Here is a 20,942-nt window from a genome sequence, read left to right on the forward strand (position 1 = left end):
TCCTAGAAGGCTGTTAGTTGTCAAAGGCATGCACCGAACTTCATGAACACTGCTCAATTCCACAAGGGGAGATTCACTAGAATGCACGTTGGTCAACACAGTCTAGTTCATCCAAAAATCACCCTCTTACATGATAGGAAAAGGACTGAGGGTGAGGAGGGAAAGCAACACAGCTTTTTGGTTGTTTTGGTTTTGAGCTGCCTGAGCTCAAAATGGCCAGCGCTGGGACAGGCTCTGTATGGAGATGCTCCCTGGGATAGGTGTAACTCTAGGGGAGCCAGCTTTGCTACCTCGTGATTTGTTACTGTAAAACACAGGTCTCAGTGAGAGCGTGGTGGTAGGTGCTCACCTAGTTGGCTAACTATTACCTTTCATTAAAGTTAGTGCTGCCATGGGTGGGTCTCACTTCTCTCTTCCTCTCAGCCACTCATTCACTCCGTCCCAGCCTCCAGAACTGCATTTTGCATTTATTACCTGAAGCACTCTGTCATATGGCTTGAGGCCACACTGATCTGCTGGCCCATCCGGACGGACCATATTTACATAGACACCTTTTTCTAACAGGCCGTCCGACACACTGAATCCAAAGTCTTCGCTCTCTGCGTCTTTGTGGAGTGTCATCTGGAGGGGCAGAAACAGAAAGCACACATTTTAATGCTGCACAGGCCAGAGGAGATGTTCAGGGTTGGCAGGACAGCAAGAGCGCAGGCAACGTGTGTGGGCCTAGAGCAATTCTGCCATGTGTTTCCTGGGCAGATTTTAAGAAATCAGCTAATGCAGATTGAGCCTTACCAGTCACCACCGGCTTAGGTGGATGGCATGGACAAGTATTCTGGTGAGTGGCCACACAACAGGCCTTCCCCTTGGATGTGGAAGGAAACACAAGCTGTGTAATACAGACTGAGCCGTTGTCGTCACCCAAGGAGCAGGCAATGCTGCTCAAACACAGCGAGTGTTACTGATGGAGTGTTGCCTTTCCCAGCCCAGGCTACGCATGCATCCTGTGTGCACCCCGAACTCGCACATGAAAAATCGACGTGTTCACGGGGAATTTTCAATGTAGTGTGTCAAACGTGAAGGCAGCTCATTTTTAATAATGTCACTCAGCAAGAACATCTAATCTGCTTCGCATTATTCACCAGTTCTCTTCAGAAGCTTTGCACCAGTCAGTGTTGACTTAGTGAGGACGAGAACTGGGTAAGCTCACCCCCCTTCCCTTGATCACAGTCGCAGATGAGGAGATGTACACTACCAGAACTGTGTCTTGCCACAGGGCGATACTGGGAGCCAGGGACAACTGATTCCCCCCCACCATAACCCCCCTTTGCCTCCCATGAGCTGGGAACTCATTAGGCTCTGGCTCCACCACCATGCTATGGGCTGGGGAAGCCTCACAGCTGTGCAGTCCTTGGGAAGGACGGAGCCCAGGCTGACGCGCAGGAGCAGCCCACCTGGCCTCAAACTCCTCTCCAAACACAGCCAGCACCAGATGCTCCAGCAGAAAGAACAGCCACCCCCTTACATGCCTAATTACACAGCTCTCCTCCTTCAGGAATGAATGAGTTTTATTTAAAGGTGCATTTGCCATGCCCTGAAGGACAAGAGCAGATCAAACATGAAAAAGTTGTTTTTCCTAGCTACCCTAAGTGCAGGTTTCGCTCTAAAGTCACACTAGGAAAGAAAAAGGCAATCACATTTTTTGAAACCTCTCCAGATCCCTTCCCTACTTGCGTTCTGCATTAACAGCTTCTACAGTTAATTACTCCTTCTAATTGCCATTGCCTTGTACCACACTTAAACTGGCAACATTCACCTGGGGACTGAATTCAAACAAGTATCCCATCGGTGAAGCCCTACCATTTGCACCCATTTAGGAAAGGCTGGGGATGAAGAGGAAGGGGAGGGAAAATAAACTATTTCTCAGGAAGAAGTGGCCTACGGAGTGGTGCGTGCCACTGGAAAAGGGTCAGCAGGTCTCCATGGGGCCGTACATGGAGCCCTCTCACCTGTATCTGTAGCACCAATTAATGAACCACAGAAAACAGGGACCTGGAAATCTCATAAAATAAGGACAAATAGCAAAGCACAGGTTTGAAACCCACCAAAGCACAACAGCTAATTCCCATTACTCTCCTGAAGAGAGGCCTCTTCTTCTTAATCTGAAAACCACTGCTGCACACCTTGGTCGGGGGCAGCTTTGGCAGGGAACATTTACCAACAGTCCCTTTGAACAAAGGATGTTTTCTACAGGGTTGCAAAACACCCAGCAGCTTTTACCATCGAGGGGGGCCACAGCCAGACCAACCCTTGGCTACACAGACCTTGTGAAACTCGAGGGGGGTAGGGGACATGATTTCCTGCATCTCCTTCTCCATCTTCTTCATGTCCAGGTTCCTCTCGTTCTTCTTGGCAGGGGAGCTGCTGCCCTCGGTCTGTCCGTCATCACAGCCGGTGTTGGCTTTCCTCAACGGGCTCAGTCCCGATGGGTTGACCGAGTCCAGGAGCAGCTTGCTGCCCTCCAGGCCCAGGTTGTGTACGCTCCCCGTCATGATGGACGCCTGTAGGGCAAGGGCACAAAGTCACTCAGCTGAGCTGGCAGCAGGAAGGGACGGACCGCGTGGCAACAAAAATGGCAGAAAAGACAACAGGGGGGCACTCCGGTTCTCGTTAATCGGAAAGGAATGACCAGGAAGCTCTTTCATTTGGCTGTAAGAGCCATTTTCAGATGGAAGAAGCATCTGTGGAGCATCTCCTATCCAGCCCCCCATGGCAGGGGGTCGGAACTAGATGGTCTTTAAGGTTCTTTCCAACCTGAACCATTCTATGATCTTTTTGACGTCCCCTTCTACACAAACAGGGGCAGGCAGGCCTCATCTGGGGATCTTTTGGGATTCAAGATGGATGAACATCCTGATCTTGGGGCTCCCAGAGGGACTGGTGTCTGCCTGGATCTCCAGCCTACGTCGGTGTGCTGCAGCTCCCCGTCAGCATCGCCCCGTGCTGGCGAGGCCCCAGGAAGGCAGTACTTCAGACTCCGCAGAGCCCAATTCAGCAGAGAAATTAGGATTTTATCTGTCAGTAAATGGGAGCCTTCACTGAGTAAAACTGAGATAAAAATATGAAATTAAGTAGTATTTAAGCCTGGTCATCCTTGATAACATCCATTAAATGATGCCCCTAAGTAGATTCGACTCCATTTGGCAATGCTTTTCACTAATGAGATTACATTGATCAAAGCTAACGAAGGAGTCAAGAATCCAGTCTGCGGAACCTCAGCTGGCTCCAGGTCCCAGAGCCCTCTTAAACGGCGTAATGAAAGCCGTCATCATTTCAAAGTTCAGGCTCCAAGGGTCTGCAGCCCCATTAAATGTCAAAAGGTAGAAGAAAGAGAAGGAAAGGTAGGGAGCAGATAGCAAAATTCAGCAGTGCTAAATATGGCAAGCCAAAGAGCAATTGCTCCTGTGCACAGGGGAAATACCATCTAACTAAGCCTCTAATCACGGCCCTCTGGCTCTTTGCTCCAAGCTGGAACAAAGGCAAATAAAGCAGATTCGGGTGGCAGTAATGAAAATGCCAGCACTACCCTTTTAGCTTGTGAATTTCCTAGCACTTGCCAGGTCCTCCTGAAAAAAATGACTTAATCACCTTGAGTTTGGACAAAACTCAAATACCTGCTACCCGCTGGAAGGATGCTGAGTTACCACATACTTGGATTAACAAACGCTGTGTTGTGCAGCCAGCCAGGCTACATTCGTTCATTGACCTCAGGCAGCCTCGGACCTCCCCAGGACACCGTGCCACACCGACACCGGCACTGCAGGGCCAGGGAGCAGACCAGAAAGATTCCCACTCTTACTACTGACTTTGGTCAGGACTTCTTTTACCCGAGACCTTCAGGGTCCCAAACTAACATGTGATGTCTCTAGCAATTCAGCTACATGATCCCATTCTCGCTGCCACCATCACCTGTAGGAAAGTTGGCTTGGGCAATTTTTGGTAAGAGCCCCAAGCTGCAGCAGAACTGCGGCAGCTCAGCACTTGATGGAGGCAAGAGAAATCCCAAATCTACCTTCCCTAATATTAGGGCATCCCTGTCATCCACCCCAGGTGTTCAAAGGGCATCAGGCAGGTATCTCATGAGTACCAGGCTCCTGAATTTTAGCTATCTTAGGGCTTCTTGCATGACTCTTGTTCTTCTTCAAAGGTAGAACATGAAGGATCAGATTTACAGAGAGAGAGAAGAGAGACCTGACATCAAACCACAGAGCTCGGGAGCTGGGGCTTAGAAACCTGCAACACAGCAAGAGCCCAGAGAACACCGCACCTCCCACACCATGCCTCGTGGAGGACAGTCAAACAGACAAAGATGAACAGGTTACTGGTACATTGGATTCAGTAAAAGGCAAGCTGAAAGCCATCAGACTTCTGCTACAAACACCGCACTTCCCTTTGTCCCCAGAACTTTCCAAAACATTCTAAAAATGTGCTAAATTCACCAAATCCCTAGAGGTGTTCATCTTTTTGTAAAATTTCTTTGCATTTTTAAAAGCACTGCTCTAATTGCCAAAGCTCCAAACAGCATGACTCAAAAGCCCACACATCCCCGCACCACGGATCTCTGGAAAGTCATGGGCAGAAAGATTATTTTCTGTATCCTGGCATTTCACAGTAGCCAAACAAATCCCTTTTTTTTCACATTAAGATCAGCCATTACACAGAAGGGAAACATCTCTGCATCATTTCAGAGAGGTACTTTTCCTTAAGTAGCCACTAGCAGTTCAGAGAGGCTGATAGCAGCTGCCTCAGCTCATTTCTAAATAAATCCAGGTCCAGGAGATAATTGATCAAGGGGAGAAGTTACAGTTGGTGGGGGTTTTTCAGGTTTTGGTTTTTTGGGTATTTAAGTCAGCCTTCTTAAACAGTTAAGACAACCAATAACATCGCTTCATGCTTCAGCACAACATAGATCATTGACATTTCTCCCCCTCTTACAATTTCTAATGATAAAGCAGGAAAGAAAAATTAGCAAGTCCCTCATCACTTGTGTTTTCACAGACAGATCAAACCAGCACTTTCTTTTTCCACCTCCAAATATTCAGAAGCTGCCTTTTCTCTCTGAAGCCCAAGCAATATGCAGTTGTGCATAAAAAAGCAGACTGCAGAGAGACAAGGGAGACCTACCCCATGGGATTTGGGGTTGTACCCCTCTGTAACGGGCATCCTCTGCTGGCTGAAGCAAGCACACAGACCAGAGATGCCCAGAGACCATCTCCAACCCAAAATCTGTGTTATGACGCTGGAGCAGCCAACGCAGTCCAGCAGCTGGCATCTCTCCAGGCACCTCATCAGACCTTGCATGGGGACGCCGTTCCTGCACGACGTGCCAGAGCAGCACCCGCCACTTTTCAATCTCCTCCCTGCTCCTCCAGCCTTAGGGAACTACCTTGGCCACCGATCACACTTTTAGGGCTGATGGAGGACACAACCTAGTGAGCCTTCCCCAGCCCTCTGTACCCAGAAAGCTGAGGGAGAGAGGAGCTCCCTGGGTCCTGCTCCTCCATGCAGGCTGTGGTGGGAGCCAGGGGGCCCGTGGCTGGGTCCTGCTGGGCAGGTTTAGTGCCCGCTGCTCTGCAGTCTCAGGGGAGGTTTTTATTTGCATCCCACAGCTCAGAAATGCAGGCTCCCCGTCCTATAACCGGACACAATAACATGACCTACAAAGCATTTTGGATAAAGAAAAGAGAAAGTGGCTTGTGAAGAGAGGAAACACCTTTATTTCTGCAGGAAGCAATCACTTTCTCAGATTTTTCCAGAGGAAGGCTGGCTGAAAAGCTTCCAATTACCCATTTTACTGAAACAGTTTCCGGCAGAGCAACAGCTGAATGCAAGACGCATGTTGAGCCTGTCTGTATTTGGAGTAAGCCAAGGCTTCGGTCCCAATGGGCTTTTGGGGGCTCATTTTGCTTGGCCTTTGCAAAGTGCGTTTGACAGACACTATCTCCCCAAGTCGAAGGCTTACCGTTTGATAAGGAAGGTTTGCCAACAGTCACGTGCAGATTGTTGGCCAGCAACAGTTTGCAAAAAGAGCGTGGAGTTACTGGTGGGTAATTCCTCGGCTCAGGGGAAAAGCGCACGCAAGTAACTGTCTAATGAGATGTAGTTATCCATTAGCACAGCTCCTGAAATGGATTAAACTCGAACCTTTCCTCACACCACTGGCAGCACAGGGATGCTATGGGCAAGTCACATGTCCAGGGAAACAGCTCAGCATTTAAGTCAAAAGCAAAATAGATCAGCAGCAAATTCAGAAAAGTGATTTACCTCAATCTCCCTCAAAAGTTCAGACTGGCCGCATGTTTCCAAATCCTCCAAAGCTTCTCCAAAAACACGCCAAAAACTATCCTCGTGAGTGGTCTCAAGGCCATTTTGGCGGTTGGGGTATCTGTTGTAACGTAGGAACCAAACATTGTCAGCACTCTTCTGCAGCGGGATGAAAGCCGCGAGGCTACAGCAAGTGTCTCACCAGTAAAAGCAGAGACTTGAAGAGTCTTCATATACAAAAGCAAACAATATGAACTTTTCAGACAAGAGTCCGAATACGAGACCTCCATGCATTTACTAACGGGGCAAGTGTCCTTCAAAGGAAGAATTAAGTTGGTGTAGTAATGTCAAAGTTCAAAGGGTAAATTAAAAAGTGCCTGTAGGAAGATTGTAGGTTTAGGAAGACGTTTTGGTGAAATAGAGAAGTGAAAGAAAAAAGGATGCGTTATGGGTAAACCAGGAGCCTCAGAGACTGTTAGTACAAAGGCTGATGGGATAGAGCTCAGATCTGAGACACAGAACACCTGAGAAGAGAGAGAAAAACACAGAGGGTAACAGACATGGTGAGAAAATGATAAATACATTAGGTATCTATGAGAGTAATAATGCAAAGGTGTATATAATAATGATTGCCCTAGGCTGGACAAGTAAACACATACTACAGCAAGCAATATCGACAGTGTCAGCGTATAACCCATACAAACCGAGCTTCATTTGCTTGGGGATGACCAAGGAAGTGAGCTCTTACATTCAGGTCTCTCTGTGCTACACGAGTCATTGAACCCACAGCTGTGTACAGATTGTTACCAGTTCTGTCTACAACAGAGAACGAGGACAGTGATAACCTCTCAAGCTGGTGCAAACACGTGTTAATGTGAGCACTGCGTGTGTCCCGCTGGGGAGTCAGCGATTTCCCACCCAGCGGTTTCGGTGTCTCTTATCTCTGACCACAAAGTCAGGTTCAATTCTTGGACTTCTAAAGCAAACAACAATTAAACATGCTGAAGTCCTTCAAACAAACTAGAGAAGTAGGTGACACTCTTGTCCAGCCACTGCTTACTGAACACCGGGCACTGTGAAACCTGGATCATCAGTGCTCAGGGTAACGGGAGCCTCTTAAAGCAAACTCTCTGTGGTGTTAAATCAAAATCACAATAAATCCACTAATGTATCATAGGGAGATACCCCAGGGGGGCAGTGACATTAGAACAGCCTTAATGCATCTTCCATGTATCTTATGCAGAGCTACATGGACAAGGCTCCACCTCTGCAACATCTGGCAGCTCCCTGCGTGGCACAGCGGGCATCAGTGCTAACAGGAGGGGACACTTACCCACCAGGGCCACTTAGCAAAGTCAAAACATTTTACTTGAGTACAAGTCAAAGAGAGCTTAGCTTCAGTTAGACAAGTAATAACTCCTTGGGATAGTAACAGAACTCTTTTTCCAAATCTGTATTAATAGCAAAGTCTCAGCACTTGCTTTTCATCCAGTGGTTTAAATGGGAGTTTATAGCAGGCAGAACCTCAAACACACATACTTTTGTTCCTTGTGGGATCATGGCCTGCCTGGAGAGTGGTATCTGACACGGCTTATTTTATTTTAAATTACCCCCCTACCTTTCATCAGAATCAGCTTGTAAAGCAGCAGCCTTTAACACCAGGCAGAGAGGTCAAAAAAACACCCAGCAAGACTTTATAAAAACAAACCCAAATTTCCCCCCATAAGGAATTTTCAGTTCTTTCCCCTTACTCATTTCCTTCCTCTGCTCCCAGGTTTCCTAAGAGGCAAATGTCCCTTCCAGTTACAAGTTTCTTGCCTCTCAGATCAGCAATATAACAAACACGCCCAGGACTCGGATGAATCAGTACAGGTTCTCACACCACCAGGTCAGCAGGATTTTCCAGGCTAAAGGCAGCTGCGGTTAGAGACATTTTGTTTTTCTCCCTAATAATAAGGGCTCAGCAGCATGAACCGTTTCACTTGCACTTTGATATCAGGGCTCGGAGCCCTCATTAGGGACACGCGGGGCTTCGAGGGCTCAGATTTGCTAACTTCAGCTGCCAGCGGCCTCGCTGGGAAGGCCGAGAGATCAACGACCTCTGCGAGCCGGCTCTCGCTGAGAGGCAAAACAAGAACAAAGTCTCAGCCGCTGCCAGCCTTCCTGCCAGTTTGATCATCTTTAAATAGGTGGAAATGGCCATGAGATGTTCTAAGGGTTTTGTTTTGACAAACAAAAATTAAGGAAAAATAATTAAAAAAAAAAAAAAAAGAACCGACAGTAACAACACAACACACACGACTATGGGGACTCTGGAGGATGTCGAGGGGAGGGTTAGTTACGAAGCAACGAGCCTTAGCTACCGTGTGTGGTTCAGTGAGGGACAGCCTCTGGCCAGGGCAGATCCAGCAGGGTTTTCACCCAAAGAGAGGGGCAGCTGCAGCCTCCTCCGTGTGCTTGGGTGGCCTTGCAGGATTTCTCCCACTCTGGCTGAGGTGGGGGATTAGCTCGACCATGCCCACTTGGCATGGATTTTTTTGTGTGTTGGAAGGGCCGAGGTGTGATGGAAAGAGAGATCCAGCCACACCTTTAGGAGATTTTAACTTGGACATGCAACCTCATACCGGTCCTACAAGAGCTTTGGTTGGTCTTTTTGGCTTTTTAGCACCAAGGTGCTGTGAAGCTGCATCCTCACTCATCGTGTCTGGCCAACACAACGGAGGACAGCCCTGGCCATGACTACCTATTACAACACCTAAATGATGAAAGTGCTGCAGCCTTTATATGGCAGGAGTAGCAGACATGGTAAGAACCTGTGGTCCATGCAGCTGAGACTGCCCTAACTCCAGATATAAATGTCACCTGGCCATGGCAGACGTGCCACAGAGCTATGCCCAGGGCAAGCTGGCAATGTGGGGGTGGTTTGACAGAGCAGATCAGCACCCCAGCACCCCACCCCACAGCTGCCTGATGCCAAGATGGGGGCATCACTGGCCCTCCCCACCTCTGGCCGATCCGATCCATGACATTCAGTGTCCTTGCACCCTCACGTTTGCAGAAGGCCCCACCTGCCTCCTCCCTCCCCTCCATACCTGCTGGGCTTATCCCAGTCGTCTTCACTGAAGCTTCCATCCATGTAGGGGTAGTTTTTCCTGGGGTCCCCAGGAGGGGTGCTGCTCTTTTGCCTGCTGTGTCTCCATTCGTGTGGATGAAGGGCAATGCCCGCAGCCTGAGGTATGTACGTACCTAGGGAAGGCAAGCAGCGGGGAAAAAGAGGTTAAAACCTGTTTAGAAAACTGAAATGGAGTAAATCACACTGAGCCAGGACAGTTTCCTTCCCCAAAACCCAAACCTGAGGCCATCTGGATTACACTCCACTTCTAGTTCAGTCTTTCGAAAGGGGATATTCTTCTCATCTCTTCTTGCTTTAACCAAACCAACTTCTCACGATTAAATGGACCGTTAATATAAAACCAGACAAATTTCACTAAGTTTGCCCCCAAGGACTTTCCCATACTGCAAATCCCAGATGCAAATCCAACACTTGTCACAAGGTCTCCAAGTCTCACGAGGAGCTGCCTGGACAGAAACCTTCCAAAACACAGCATTCCTCAGCAACGTCAGTGCCATGTGCAATGGAAATAAATCTCCCGAGTCCCCTGCCTACCTCCTCCTGCCCATTCAACATTTCAGAGAAATCCCCACAGCCCTTCCAAGAAACATCATGCACTTCCATCACACGCTGTGCCAAACGAACAGGAAGAGGTAACGGAGAAACACATAATTAAGGGAGACTTGACCTCCCAAACAGCTAAGAGCATTGGAAATACCCGAAGACATTGCCAACGGTTTCTTTGAAAATGCCAAGGCCTGTTATTTCACTTAGCTGAGTGTTTCCTCTGTGTGTTTTTAAAGGTTAGGCTGCTCTGGAGAGAGCCCCAGAAAAGGGCCTGCCAACATTTTACAGCAGTCGGGAGCATTCGCTGTTTGCCAGAGCAGGAAAACAAGGTCCCTGGGTGCAGGTCCCCGCAGTCGGCAGGCAGGAGGCTGGGGCTGGGCACAGGGGGCCAGGGACTGCAGGGACATGCGTGTGGAGCTGTCACTTGGATGCCACCGCTTCCACCGCCTCCATCCCGAGAGAAAGGCTGGATCCCTGGGATTCAGAGCCACCTGGTGGCATGTTCCCACCAGGCCCAGCACAGCTCCCTTGCTCAAACACTTGCCTGATTGGTTTCCTAAAGCTGTGGATGAAATTAAAACCCGGGAGGCTGCAGAGCCTCATCTGGGGGTTTCCATTTGGAGAGTAAACCCCAGACTTAGTGTTCCCCAGGACACCCTGCATCCTGCCTTCCCTACCCATCCCACAAGCAACCCTGCGTCTCCTCACTGCCCCCAGCATCCCTCTTCCCAGCCAGCACCAGCACACTGCCACACAGCAAAGTGCAGTTACCAGGAAAGATCAGACAGCCCCTGAAGCAACGTCGTCAGCTACGGATGTGGGGTAACGGCATCAGCCCCACTCCTGGGAACCCTGTGTTCAATCACTCGCTCTCAGTTTACAGGTAAAAGCAATTGCTTTGCTAAATCCAGTGTCCGATTTGTGTTAACATCCAATTAGATGAAGAAGGATGGCAGCATTAGCAAGGCCAGGGGATTCCTTCTTAACAGAGCTTCCTGTCACAAAGGCACTGCCAAATTAAGACTTCAAACCAAGGAGGATGCAGGCACGGTGGAGGTGAGACGCTGGCACAGTGCTATCCTTTCAGCTTTTCTAAGTCAGGCTGCAGTAAGCACAGGCAGACACCTTGCTCAGTACACTGAAAGCACTTTCCAAGACCGCTCCTGGAGCACTCCTCCTTGTTTTCACATAATATTCAGGACAGCAGTCTTTTCACCAATTTCCTATTGTGGAGTTGATTCAGGGTTTTGTTTTGTTTCAACATGGGCTAATAGTAACTTACATCACTAAATCTGAACTGGAATAACTATTTTCCAGTGCTTTCCTCCAAGTGAAAATCTATTCCCACGACTAGAGCATCCTCTATCCCAATTCCATATGTCCGCCAGAAACCACAGCTGAATAAACCTGGACTCCAAGACATGTGTTCATCTGATCACTCACTAGAGAGTTAGAGATCCTTTCTTGCAGTATTACCTTAATTATTTTGTTAAGTGAGTGCCTCTAGTCACAAGACGTTCTTGTGGATTTTAAAACATCCTGAAGAGGATTAATACATTCTACATGGCCTCTCTGGAGAATTAAAAGTGAGCTATGGGCCAAATATTTTTTAAGACATATGGACAGTAAATACTTCCCTGGATTACGTGAATTATGAAGTGTTATAATGGTTTTGAAAATGCTGTGAACAATACAATGCCATATAAGCCAGAAGAAACATGCCAATAAAAACCTAATATATATATATATATATATATATATATATAAAACTCAGAGCACCACATGAACACATTTTAAAATACATTTTGTTCCTTGCTGAAAGCGAGAAGCTGTGCAAGTGCAGTCAGACCACAGTCTTTGGCTCATGTTTAGTCTCTAGACAGACTTGGATGATCAGTCTGTCTTCGCCTTGGGCCAGAGACCCGTGAGAAAAGACACCCTGTCTTACCTTGGCTTCCATAACCAGCATCAATGCCAGAGCCATCCCAGGACTCCATAGCACTGTCCACGCTAGGAATTGTGGTTGAGTATATCTCAGAGAGCTTGCTAGTTTTCTGGGAGTCCGTCAGTTCATCTTCAGGGTCACTCACTTCATTTATACTCCCAGACTTCTTGGGATAGGGTTCTGAAATCAGAATAAGCTGCTTTAGCAGGCTCAAAGAACAAGCCTCAGGGAAAGGCTAAGGTAGACGTGGGAGCAAGCCCAGGTACAGTACATGTCCTGAAGAACCTCTTCAGCTCTTCAAAAGTAACTGGGAAAGGCCTATGCATTACAGTTAAAAGCCATACTCTTATACCAAGCTGAAGGAAAAAGAAAAATAAAAAACTCTGAGTTTTTAGCTCCTTCTATTCCAAGAAGCCTCCATTTTTCTAAGTTTCGGCAAGATTCCCATGACAACACAACCCAGTCCCAAACTACCACAGCTGAATTTGTAACGCTCTGTCAAGACAGTACAACCTCGGATCAATTCAGGGTTGATCACCACCTCCCTAAGAGTCTCCCATGCAGTCTCAAGACAATGGTGGAACTCCTGGATCTGGTATTTTGAGGCTGAATTTCCCCTGATTAGTGATTGGAAAATTGAAAGCTGGATGCAGATGATGAAACTCAGGCCTTCCCTTTCATTATTTTAGTAATAATAGGCCTTTATTATCATTACGTCCAATTCCCTTTCAGGCAAAAGCTATACAAGGAATTCAGCACAAGCATTCTTGTACTGAATATTTTAAAGTCCTCATTGATTAGATATCCTGTTAGCCATCCACACCCTGGATCTCCAGCCTGCAGAGCATTAGCTGGGATAAAGAGGCCCTTTGAAAGTCTGCATTTTGTCAATGAGGACAGATTATCTTACCAAACAAAGGCCAGTGTTCTAAAAGTCCCAATTTTCCAACCATTCAGAAGATTGCTCATCACGATTAACTCAAGATTACCTTGAAATTTCAATTACACCTGCTTCATTCTCAGAATGATTAACAAGTCTCCAACTGGCACTTGCGTGTCAATTATTTCAGCAAGTGGCTGTGACAGTGCTAAGTGTCAGCAGGGGAAAAAAGAGTATTTCAGAGCAAGGATCAAGACACTTGGCTTCAGGAAGTGAGTCTGAGGTTTCTTGAAGAGGGATCAATTCCCAAATTCTACTTCTAATTTGCTAGGTTGCCTCTTCCTGCCTAGTCTTCCTCTATAGCTGCATTGCTATACGTTTACCAAACTGCTTTGAGATCTACAGAAATGTTATGATTAAGAGTGATACTACTTTTCCAGAAGCAATACAGACATCCCACAGGCCACTTGCATCCCCCCCACCCCAAACCAGGCTCCCCAACTCACTTTCCGTCTGTTTCTTGATCTTCAGAGTTACTGTCTCCCCCGCCATCTGCAGCAGGTGGATGGCTTCGCTCAGCGGTTTGCCCTTCAGGCTCACGTTATTAATTGCTAATATTCGGTCACCGACATGGATGGCTCCAGTTCTGGAGAGAAAGGGTGCTGTTAGAAAGCTCAGAGAGGCAAGCTGCCTCAGGCCATTCAATTCTCAGCACTTTAAACATGTCTCAGGCTCCCCTTGCTATGCTGTATACTCCTGACCATCACTTGTATATGTACATACATATATGCACACAAATGTATGCACACCTTGGGTCCCAGGCCCCTCAGCAGCTGGGACTTCAGGCCAACTTACATTTGAAACTCTTCAAAGCCATGAGGATTTATATGGTAAAAGCACAAGCACTTCCAGTGTGAGATACCTACAGGTCGTCACACACGGAACTGATGGGCATGTTTCACACCGATGGACAGAATTATGAGACAAAGCTAAACGAACAAACAAACAAAACCCCAGCCCAACACACAGACTGTGAACGCAAACATGAGCTGAGCCAGTTGTAAATCAGCTTACAATATCTTTTAAGTCTCCCCCCGTGAAGCTAGACCAGTGTGCCACATCCCAGCACTGACTTTTGCTCTCGGATAAATAAATCCTTAGGTTCAGCAACAGCCAGGAATGAACTAACAAGTCACGGCAATTCTCCTCCTCCTCCTCCATCCTTCCCCTGGCATCTGCCCACAAACATGGTCTCACTTTACCTCTCCCCGTGTTTGCTGCACTGCTCAGGGAAGAGCAGGCAGGGCAGGACATGCTCATTGCCAGATCTGGCAGCCAACACAGGACCTTTTGCTCGCTGCTAGCTGTGCTGTGCTCACCACACACACACTCCAGCTCCCCAGTGCAAGCACACGAGAGCAGCAATCCTCTCCTCCAGCACTGCTGCGAGGTTTAGCTAACAGGGACCACAGGGACCTCACATGATCAAGGCAGGAGAAGATGCAAATCTGCATGGTCATGTCTTTTTGCCCATGGCAACGTGCCTCTCTCCAAGGTTGTATCTAGTCCAAAGTGGACTGCTGCTCCTGCAGAAATGGGATTTGATATACTATCACAGGCAAAAGAGCTACTTGTCTTTCCCCCAGATGTGGAACTTTAGCAGGAATGCTGCTGTGAAACATCTACTGTATGTAAATGTAACCAGGAAACGTAGCCAAACAGCAGACAGAACTGATCAGCCTGCTGCTGCTGCTAAGATATTCTGACAGGTTGTCACGACGGTCCCGACCAGCCACTAGATGTCCGTCTTGTCCCACCCAAATCAGCCTTAAAAAGCCCTCAGGGAAAACTTGAGTATTCAAATAAATTATAGATCGCACTGCAACCAGGATATGTCTTAAAAGTTTCATCCACATAGTCAAAAAAAATCAAGCTTAACTGCTGACACTTGAAATGCGATCCTGTGCTGGCTGCAGTGGCTTAGATTTGAGGTTCTCCCACTGCAGCACTGAAGCAGGAGCTGATCTTTCACGGGGACAAATCTCTTCCCCACTGTGCCAGCCCAACCGACCACCTCAGAACAACACAACTGCTCTGCGGAAACCGTGAGACTCCCTCAGCAGGGAAAACAGAGAAGCTGTTAAAGAGAGGAACCATTCAGCCAGGTGTTCCCTTCTGGGGAAAGTAAATCAAAGTGCAGTCCCCCCAGCTGTCCATCTCCAGGCACTCCTCTGGGGACAAGCACGCAGAAGCCACACAGGAGTGTCAGAGAAAGCTATTTCTAGCAGACGACCCCTGCGCCTCTCCATCATCACCAGCAGGCCTTGATTCACCTCAAACAGCCTTAGGAGCTGCACGCTCCATGCCCCTTCTTGCCCGACCGACACTAGAAAAGCAGAATTGAGCAACAGGTAAGGTTAAAGGAGTAAACGGGGCTGCAAGCACTCTCCAGAAAGTGCTAGAGGAGAGGTGACTGCATGCATGTGGCAGGGATTTACCTGGGGCATGGGCAGTTCCAGCATCCCTTTTTCCCCTTGTAAACATGGTCTGGTGCTGAGCGCTCCTGGACAAAACCTTCTTGCAGCCACCCACATCTATTTGACCAGGTGGCATTAGAGGAGACTGTTGAGCCCTTAAAAGCACTTTAAAATGTCAGCGATTGCTGAAAATTGCTCCCGGAGAACCATTAAACCTCGACCAGAATTGAACAGTATTGGCCCTTTCCCCAGGAAGGAGGAAAACAAGACCCATGGTCAAGGGTAAAGCCACAGGCACTGAAGGAGAGGAAACAGAGACTATGTGGGAGAGAGCCATCACCTGACACTAACCCAACAGCCTGAGCTGCCTCCGTACGGTCCTATAGGACGGGACACGTACAAGGGGAAAAATGCTCAAGGTCAAGATAAAACCCAAGTCATCTGCATCTGAGGCTTTTCGGCTTAGACAGCCTGTCACCCGCTGTGACAGATGTGTGACAGCTCCTAGAGGACACCCTGCCTTCCCCAGCACCGAGTGAGCCGCCAGAGCCGCAGTGCAGACCTTCGCCTGTGCCTCTCTACAGGTACGGCCCAGAGTGTCCCCCTTATCAGATGCCAGGACCCAGCCCACCCCACAATGTCGCTGCTGAAACATGTGCTTTGCTCCAGGAAAAGCCAGGCGCAGCTTTGGGTTTAACTCCTGACCTTCAGAAACCTGTCACGCCCTTCAGAGCACGGGTAAAAGGGTGCCTGTGGCACAGAGATGGGTAGTGTTGACAGGAAAGGGGCAAACTATTATAAAACTAAGAACACCCCTCTTCCCTTGACAAGGTCAAGCCACTCCTTTCTGCTACTCCCAGGAGAAAAATGTGCACCATCTCAGCAGAAAAATATGCACGTTCCTGCAGGCAGGCTTCATCCCAGTGCTTCTCACCCTCCCTGAAAGAAGCCAAGGTTACCTGGAGAAATCCCCACGCTGCGCTGTCCCCGCACTGCTCCTCTGTGCAGGCACTGTTATTCCTCACCCTGCTACAGTGAATGCGCTGAATGGCTCTGTTGCTCTTCTCAAAAGGCTTTTCATTCCTTGCTGCGTGCCAGTTCCTGATCAAAATTCAACAGCACCGCAGCACTTGCCTGCACTACTTTTCTCCGCAGAGCAGTCACTGATGTGCATCCAAGTTCGAAGGAGGAACAGCCACAGCACTGCAAAGGGAACTGAGAGCAACAAGGGTACAAAACCATCTACTGATGCCTGACAGCATCTGGGTTTCCTGTCCTGAACCTCTCTTGTGCCGGGCTGCAGGTACAGTGCAGGACTGCTATGCAGAAAAGCCTCGGATACTCCAGTGCTGGCATTTTCTAGTGAAAAAAAGACTGAATCCTACAGAGTTGGGCGGTGACACAAAATCCCCAAAGAGAAGAACCACTGATGACTGAGCTCATCCCTCTTCTTTACTTCTTACTCGGTTTTCTGTACCAAAGGAAAGCAGTGGAAATGTGCAGCACTGTATGTGCTAAGAGCTCGAGGAACCTGAGGCAGAAAGACGCACTGAGCTGTGTTACTGTTCAGCTCAGAGGGAGCTTGGCCTTGAACCAGAAAGAAGCAAAAGGGCAGATCTGAAGTCAAACTTTGCCAAGGTCTAGCACTTCACACCTATTTGTTCAGAGGGTTTTTGCTGCCTGTTAGACAGCACAGGGTAAAGCAGCCCCATGAGAAGCATGAGTCAGGGCTGCTGAAGTGATCTATTTACAAGTCACAGCTACCGTATAGACAGAATAATTAAGATACAGCGCATGACTCAGTTCCACCTTATATTCTCAGCAGTGTCCTGATCCTTTGAATCCCACGCATGCACGTATATTCAGACACAGGCACACACACACAGCCAACCTCGCCGGCTGCTGAAGGTAAATCTGCACCTACATTTATGCAGTATAAATGTCCGCCACTCTCAGGCACACCAGCCCTGCACTGAGATACCTCCACATGTAACAGAACAAGCAACCAGCAAAGACAGTTTGGAAGATCCCCAAAATCTGCAGTTTCTGTAGGACCCAGTGCTGCCATGGCCATAAGCTGTGGTTTAGCAGCAGGTGAACCCTGGCCAGAAGGATACGGTGCTTTCCTGGGCATGCTGGGCATTCCCCATGTAAAATGTAGCATGGGAAATCAGACTAGGAAGTACCTCAGTGGAAGAGAGGCAGATAACCACATTTTCCCAGCTGCTGCATTCAACCAACGCACTGGATCTGACTCTGCCAGAAGTGCCCTGCTTTGAGCCTCTCTCATTGCCCTAACGGCACAGTCCTGACCAGCCCACACGTCCTGAACGTGGGTCTGAAAAGCCAGACCAGCAAGGCTGCTCCTGCTTCACAGTGCGTGGTACCTCCATAGCACCTTTCCTTTTAGCAGACAAAATGGCTAAAACACTTAAGAAGAGTTGCAGAGATGGCTTTGTAAACTTCAAGACCCCTTCCCACATCAGTTCAACCCCTGTGTTCCCAAACCTCACCTTTCTGCCAGCCCTCTTTTTGTCAAGCCTGAAATGACGATGGGATCGAAAGGTTCCTCTGTCCCAGAGATGGTTATTCCCAAGGGCCCGCCGTATCGCTTCAGTTCCACTGTGTAGATAATAGCACCGGTTGTCTCCTGTTCATCTGGAAGAGAAAATGGGAATGCTGAGGTTTTTTCATTTGCCATATGAAAGAGGTCATAGGAAAGAGTTGCAGCACTTAGAAGCAAAAGCCTTCAGCCTTCAACTATGCTCATACCAAACAGGATTTTAACCTTCCAGACTCCATTTAAGGGCAGAATAACAAAAATAGACTATAATCAATTGGAAAGTGGTGACCAGACAGGCAGAAGCCCTTATCTTTGTTGGTTTGCACTACCTATTGGGAAATGTCATTAAAGTGGACAGGCACCAGTTTGCATCAGGATTTCTGTACCAGAGTTATCTTCATCCTTTCTAATCTTCAATTTGACCAGGTCTTCACATTGCCTCAAAATCTGCACAGCATCCTCCATTGAGCAATTGTCGAGTCGGATGTTATCAATGGCTAACAGCTTGTCTCCCGGCTCCAAGGTGCCAGTTCTACGGGGAAAGAAGAAGAAAACTAAAGTATATTTGTATTTGCCTTTCAAATCCCGCAATGCATTCAGTTCTGCAGTGGTGATGACAATATTAGCTTTTTCCTCCCCTTTATCTTTTCTGGGAAACAAGTGTGAACAGAGTCTGGGGCAATTATAACTTCCATAGAAGAAGTTTGCGTAAACGTGCATCAACCCAGAACAAGGCAGGAAGATTACTTTGCTGCTCTCACCTACTTAGATATACAGCCTGGGTAACCTAAGGCACTCAAAACTGCCTGATGTTTAACTGACAAATATTCTACCTTTTCTGGAAACTCATGTACAAGCAGTCTTAGAAACCAGCCCTCCAGCAGCATTAAATCCCCCTGAAAGCCTTGCTATGAGGTGTTGGGATCAGAGGTGCAGTCAGCGAAGGCTGAGTTATTTGCACAGTTCTCCACCAGCACCCACAACTCATTCACTCTGCTCACCTGGGCAGGAGCTGAGACGTAGCAAACTACCTGATGAGCCGTTGCACCTTATGGTATAGAGATGTATATGTATGAAGCCCTTTAGCACATGGTCTTAGATACTAAACATTCATCTTCTAGAGGGTCTGCAGACCTCTGAATCTGCCCTGGCCATCTTCTCCATTAGCTCAACTCTATTTGCTTCAATAAAGACAGTTTTTATTCCAAACCCTACTGTGGTCTAAGAAAACCTCTCAGGCTGACATCTGCTTGAATGCTGGCAAAATCCAGACCCAAGTGCTACTGCTGGGACATCTTTCTGCATCTCCTTACTGGACTGGATATTTTGCCTTGGGTTTAGCAGGCAGGAATTTCTGTACTCACCTATGCGCTACACTCCCCTTCTTGATGTCAGAGATGATCAAAGGCTCCCCAGGCTTTCTGCTCGCAGCTGTAAAAGAGACAAATGGGTACAACGCTCAGTCTGCTACCCAGGAGGGGAGTGGTTAATGGGGAAAAGGAGCTAGGAGGAAAGGGAATTTATATTCCTTTGACAAAACGGTGCTTCACACTTGAACTCTGGAAGCCACAACAAGGAAAAAAAAAAAAAGGAAGCAAATCCCTTCAAACGTTTGTTGGTTGTCCTTTAAGGGGAGCCTGCGAGGTGTCCAGCAGCAGGAGGTGATGCTGCCCAGCACTGCTGACACCCCCTGGCTATGGCAGGGGTCAGGCATTAGCACTGCTGCCTCGGGAGCACCTAGCTCAGAGCTGTGGCTAACACAAGCCCTTCTCTGGTCTTGAAGTAAAGTGGCCTGGGAATTTTTCCAGGTGGAAGATAACCCCGGAAAAATTGTTTTCCAGTTGTTTCAGCTCCCCAGACAACTTTGTTATACAACTGGGTAACTCGGGACTGCTCTCAGCTCTGGAGCTGGGGGTGTCCAATCTTCCTCTCCCTCCCCAGCCTGAGAACTTTTTCAGCCCAAGAGAGATGTGAGGACGCATCTCTGGGAGCATTTGCATTTTCAAATTTGCCATCAAGACCTGCTGCTGTTCTTGAGAAACCCAAGAGAGATTTCTGACTTGACTCCCTCCTGACCTCCCTGCCATCTGCATGACGAACAGACACCGAGAGCATCCCCTCCACCCCGCATCAGCCCTCCTGCCTCGCTATGGGAATGGCATTATCTCATTTAAAGCTGACGGAGCTGCTGTGCAAAAACTGCGTGGGAGGGAAGAAACGCGCAGCATCTGAACATATCGGGTGCAGGTCAGAGATTACAGCTTCAGAAAAGTGCCTGGCATCAACCACAGAGATCCACCTGCCGGAGAGTGCCCCACAAAGTCAGACATAAAGGAATAAGCCCTTTCTCTTACCAACATCTCTGCTCTGGCTTTTTCTGTTGTTTACATTCGTTTATGAGATTTAAAAACATACATACTTTGCCCATCACCTTTAAGGATACCCTCTCGCAGATATAACTGGAACTTCTGCACCGAACCGCACAAAAAGCCAGCCAATTTCAGCTGCAACATGGCCGAGTATAGAAGTCGGGTCAGACAGTGAAGAGCAGGCCGTGACTGATTTTGTAACAGTCACAGCAATGCGACTGCTGGATGATACAGAGCCGGGAAGAATTATTTTCCCCATATCTTACTGGACCGTGGTGCCGGGCAGGTTTGAGCTAGGAACTCATGCTCAGCTTGTGGCCGTGGGTCAAAGAGAAGCAGGGGGGCTGTGGAGGTTGCCTGTACTCAACCTGCCCGTGGCACAGAGCAGTTACACCGACACGTGCTGGGCAGCTCAAGAGGTGGGAAGGAGGCATGAGGTGCAAAGGCTGATGTGGCAAAAATCAATGCAGAAACACCCGCACTGGCTGAGAAGGGCACGCACCGTGGACAAACAGCCCAGGGGATGGAGACGTACGGCCCCCTTATCGCTACTGCTGTTCTCTCTCTGAACACAGGATGTGGTTTTGCTGCCCAGAGGTGCACACGGCGCTGGTCCAAGTGGCAGTGATGGGAGACCCCGGGAGCTCACCCCTCCACCCCAGCCCAAAGGTGCCGAGCCCTGGCACGCAGCGCTGCGTGTTTAATCGC

At 48.4% G+C, this 20,942-nt stretch overlaps 1 protein-coding gene across 13 annotated transcripts in view; it reads right to left on the reverse strand.

The window, feature by feature from the left end:
• GRIP2 (glutamate receptor interacting protein 2) overlaps window positions 1-20,942 on the reverse strand; it is a 266,312-nt gene that overhangs the window by 7,914 nt on the left and 237,456 nt on the right. For all 13 annotated transcript variants that reach the window (XM_083796150.1, XM_083796146.1, XM_083796148.1 and 10 more), the window contains 9 exons: window positions 19,230-19,296; window positions 18,252-18,397; window positions 17,816-17,960; window positions 13,332-13,471; window positions 11,949-12,125; window positions 9,414-9,567; window positions 6,322-6,442; window positions 2,322-2,558; window positions 475-621 (listed from right to left, as the gene is read on the reverse strand). In XM_083796150.1, coding sequence (XP_083652276.1) covers window positions 475-621; window positions 2,322-2,558; window positions 6,322-6,442; window positions 9,414-9,567; window positions 11,949-12,125; window positions 13,332-13,471; window positions 17,816-17,960; window positions 18,252-18,397; window positions 19,230-19,296 — 1,334 coding nt within the window. The remainder of the gene's footprint in view (window positions 1-474; window positions 622-2,321; window positions 2,559-6,321; window positions 6,443-9,413; window positions 9,568-11,948; window positions 12,126-13,331; window positions 13,472-17,815; window positions 17,961-18,251; window positions 18,398-19,229; window positions 19,297-20,942) is intronic.

Source organism: Anser anser, assembly GCF_964211835.1.
Source record: "Anser anser genome assembly, chromosome: 12".
Classification (NCBI taxonomy): Eukaryota; Metazoa; Chordata; class Aves; order Anseriformes; family Anatidae; genus Anser; species Anser anser.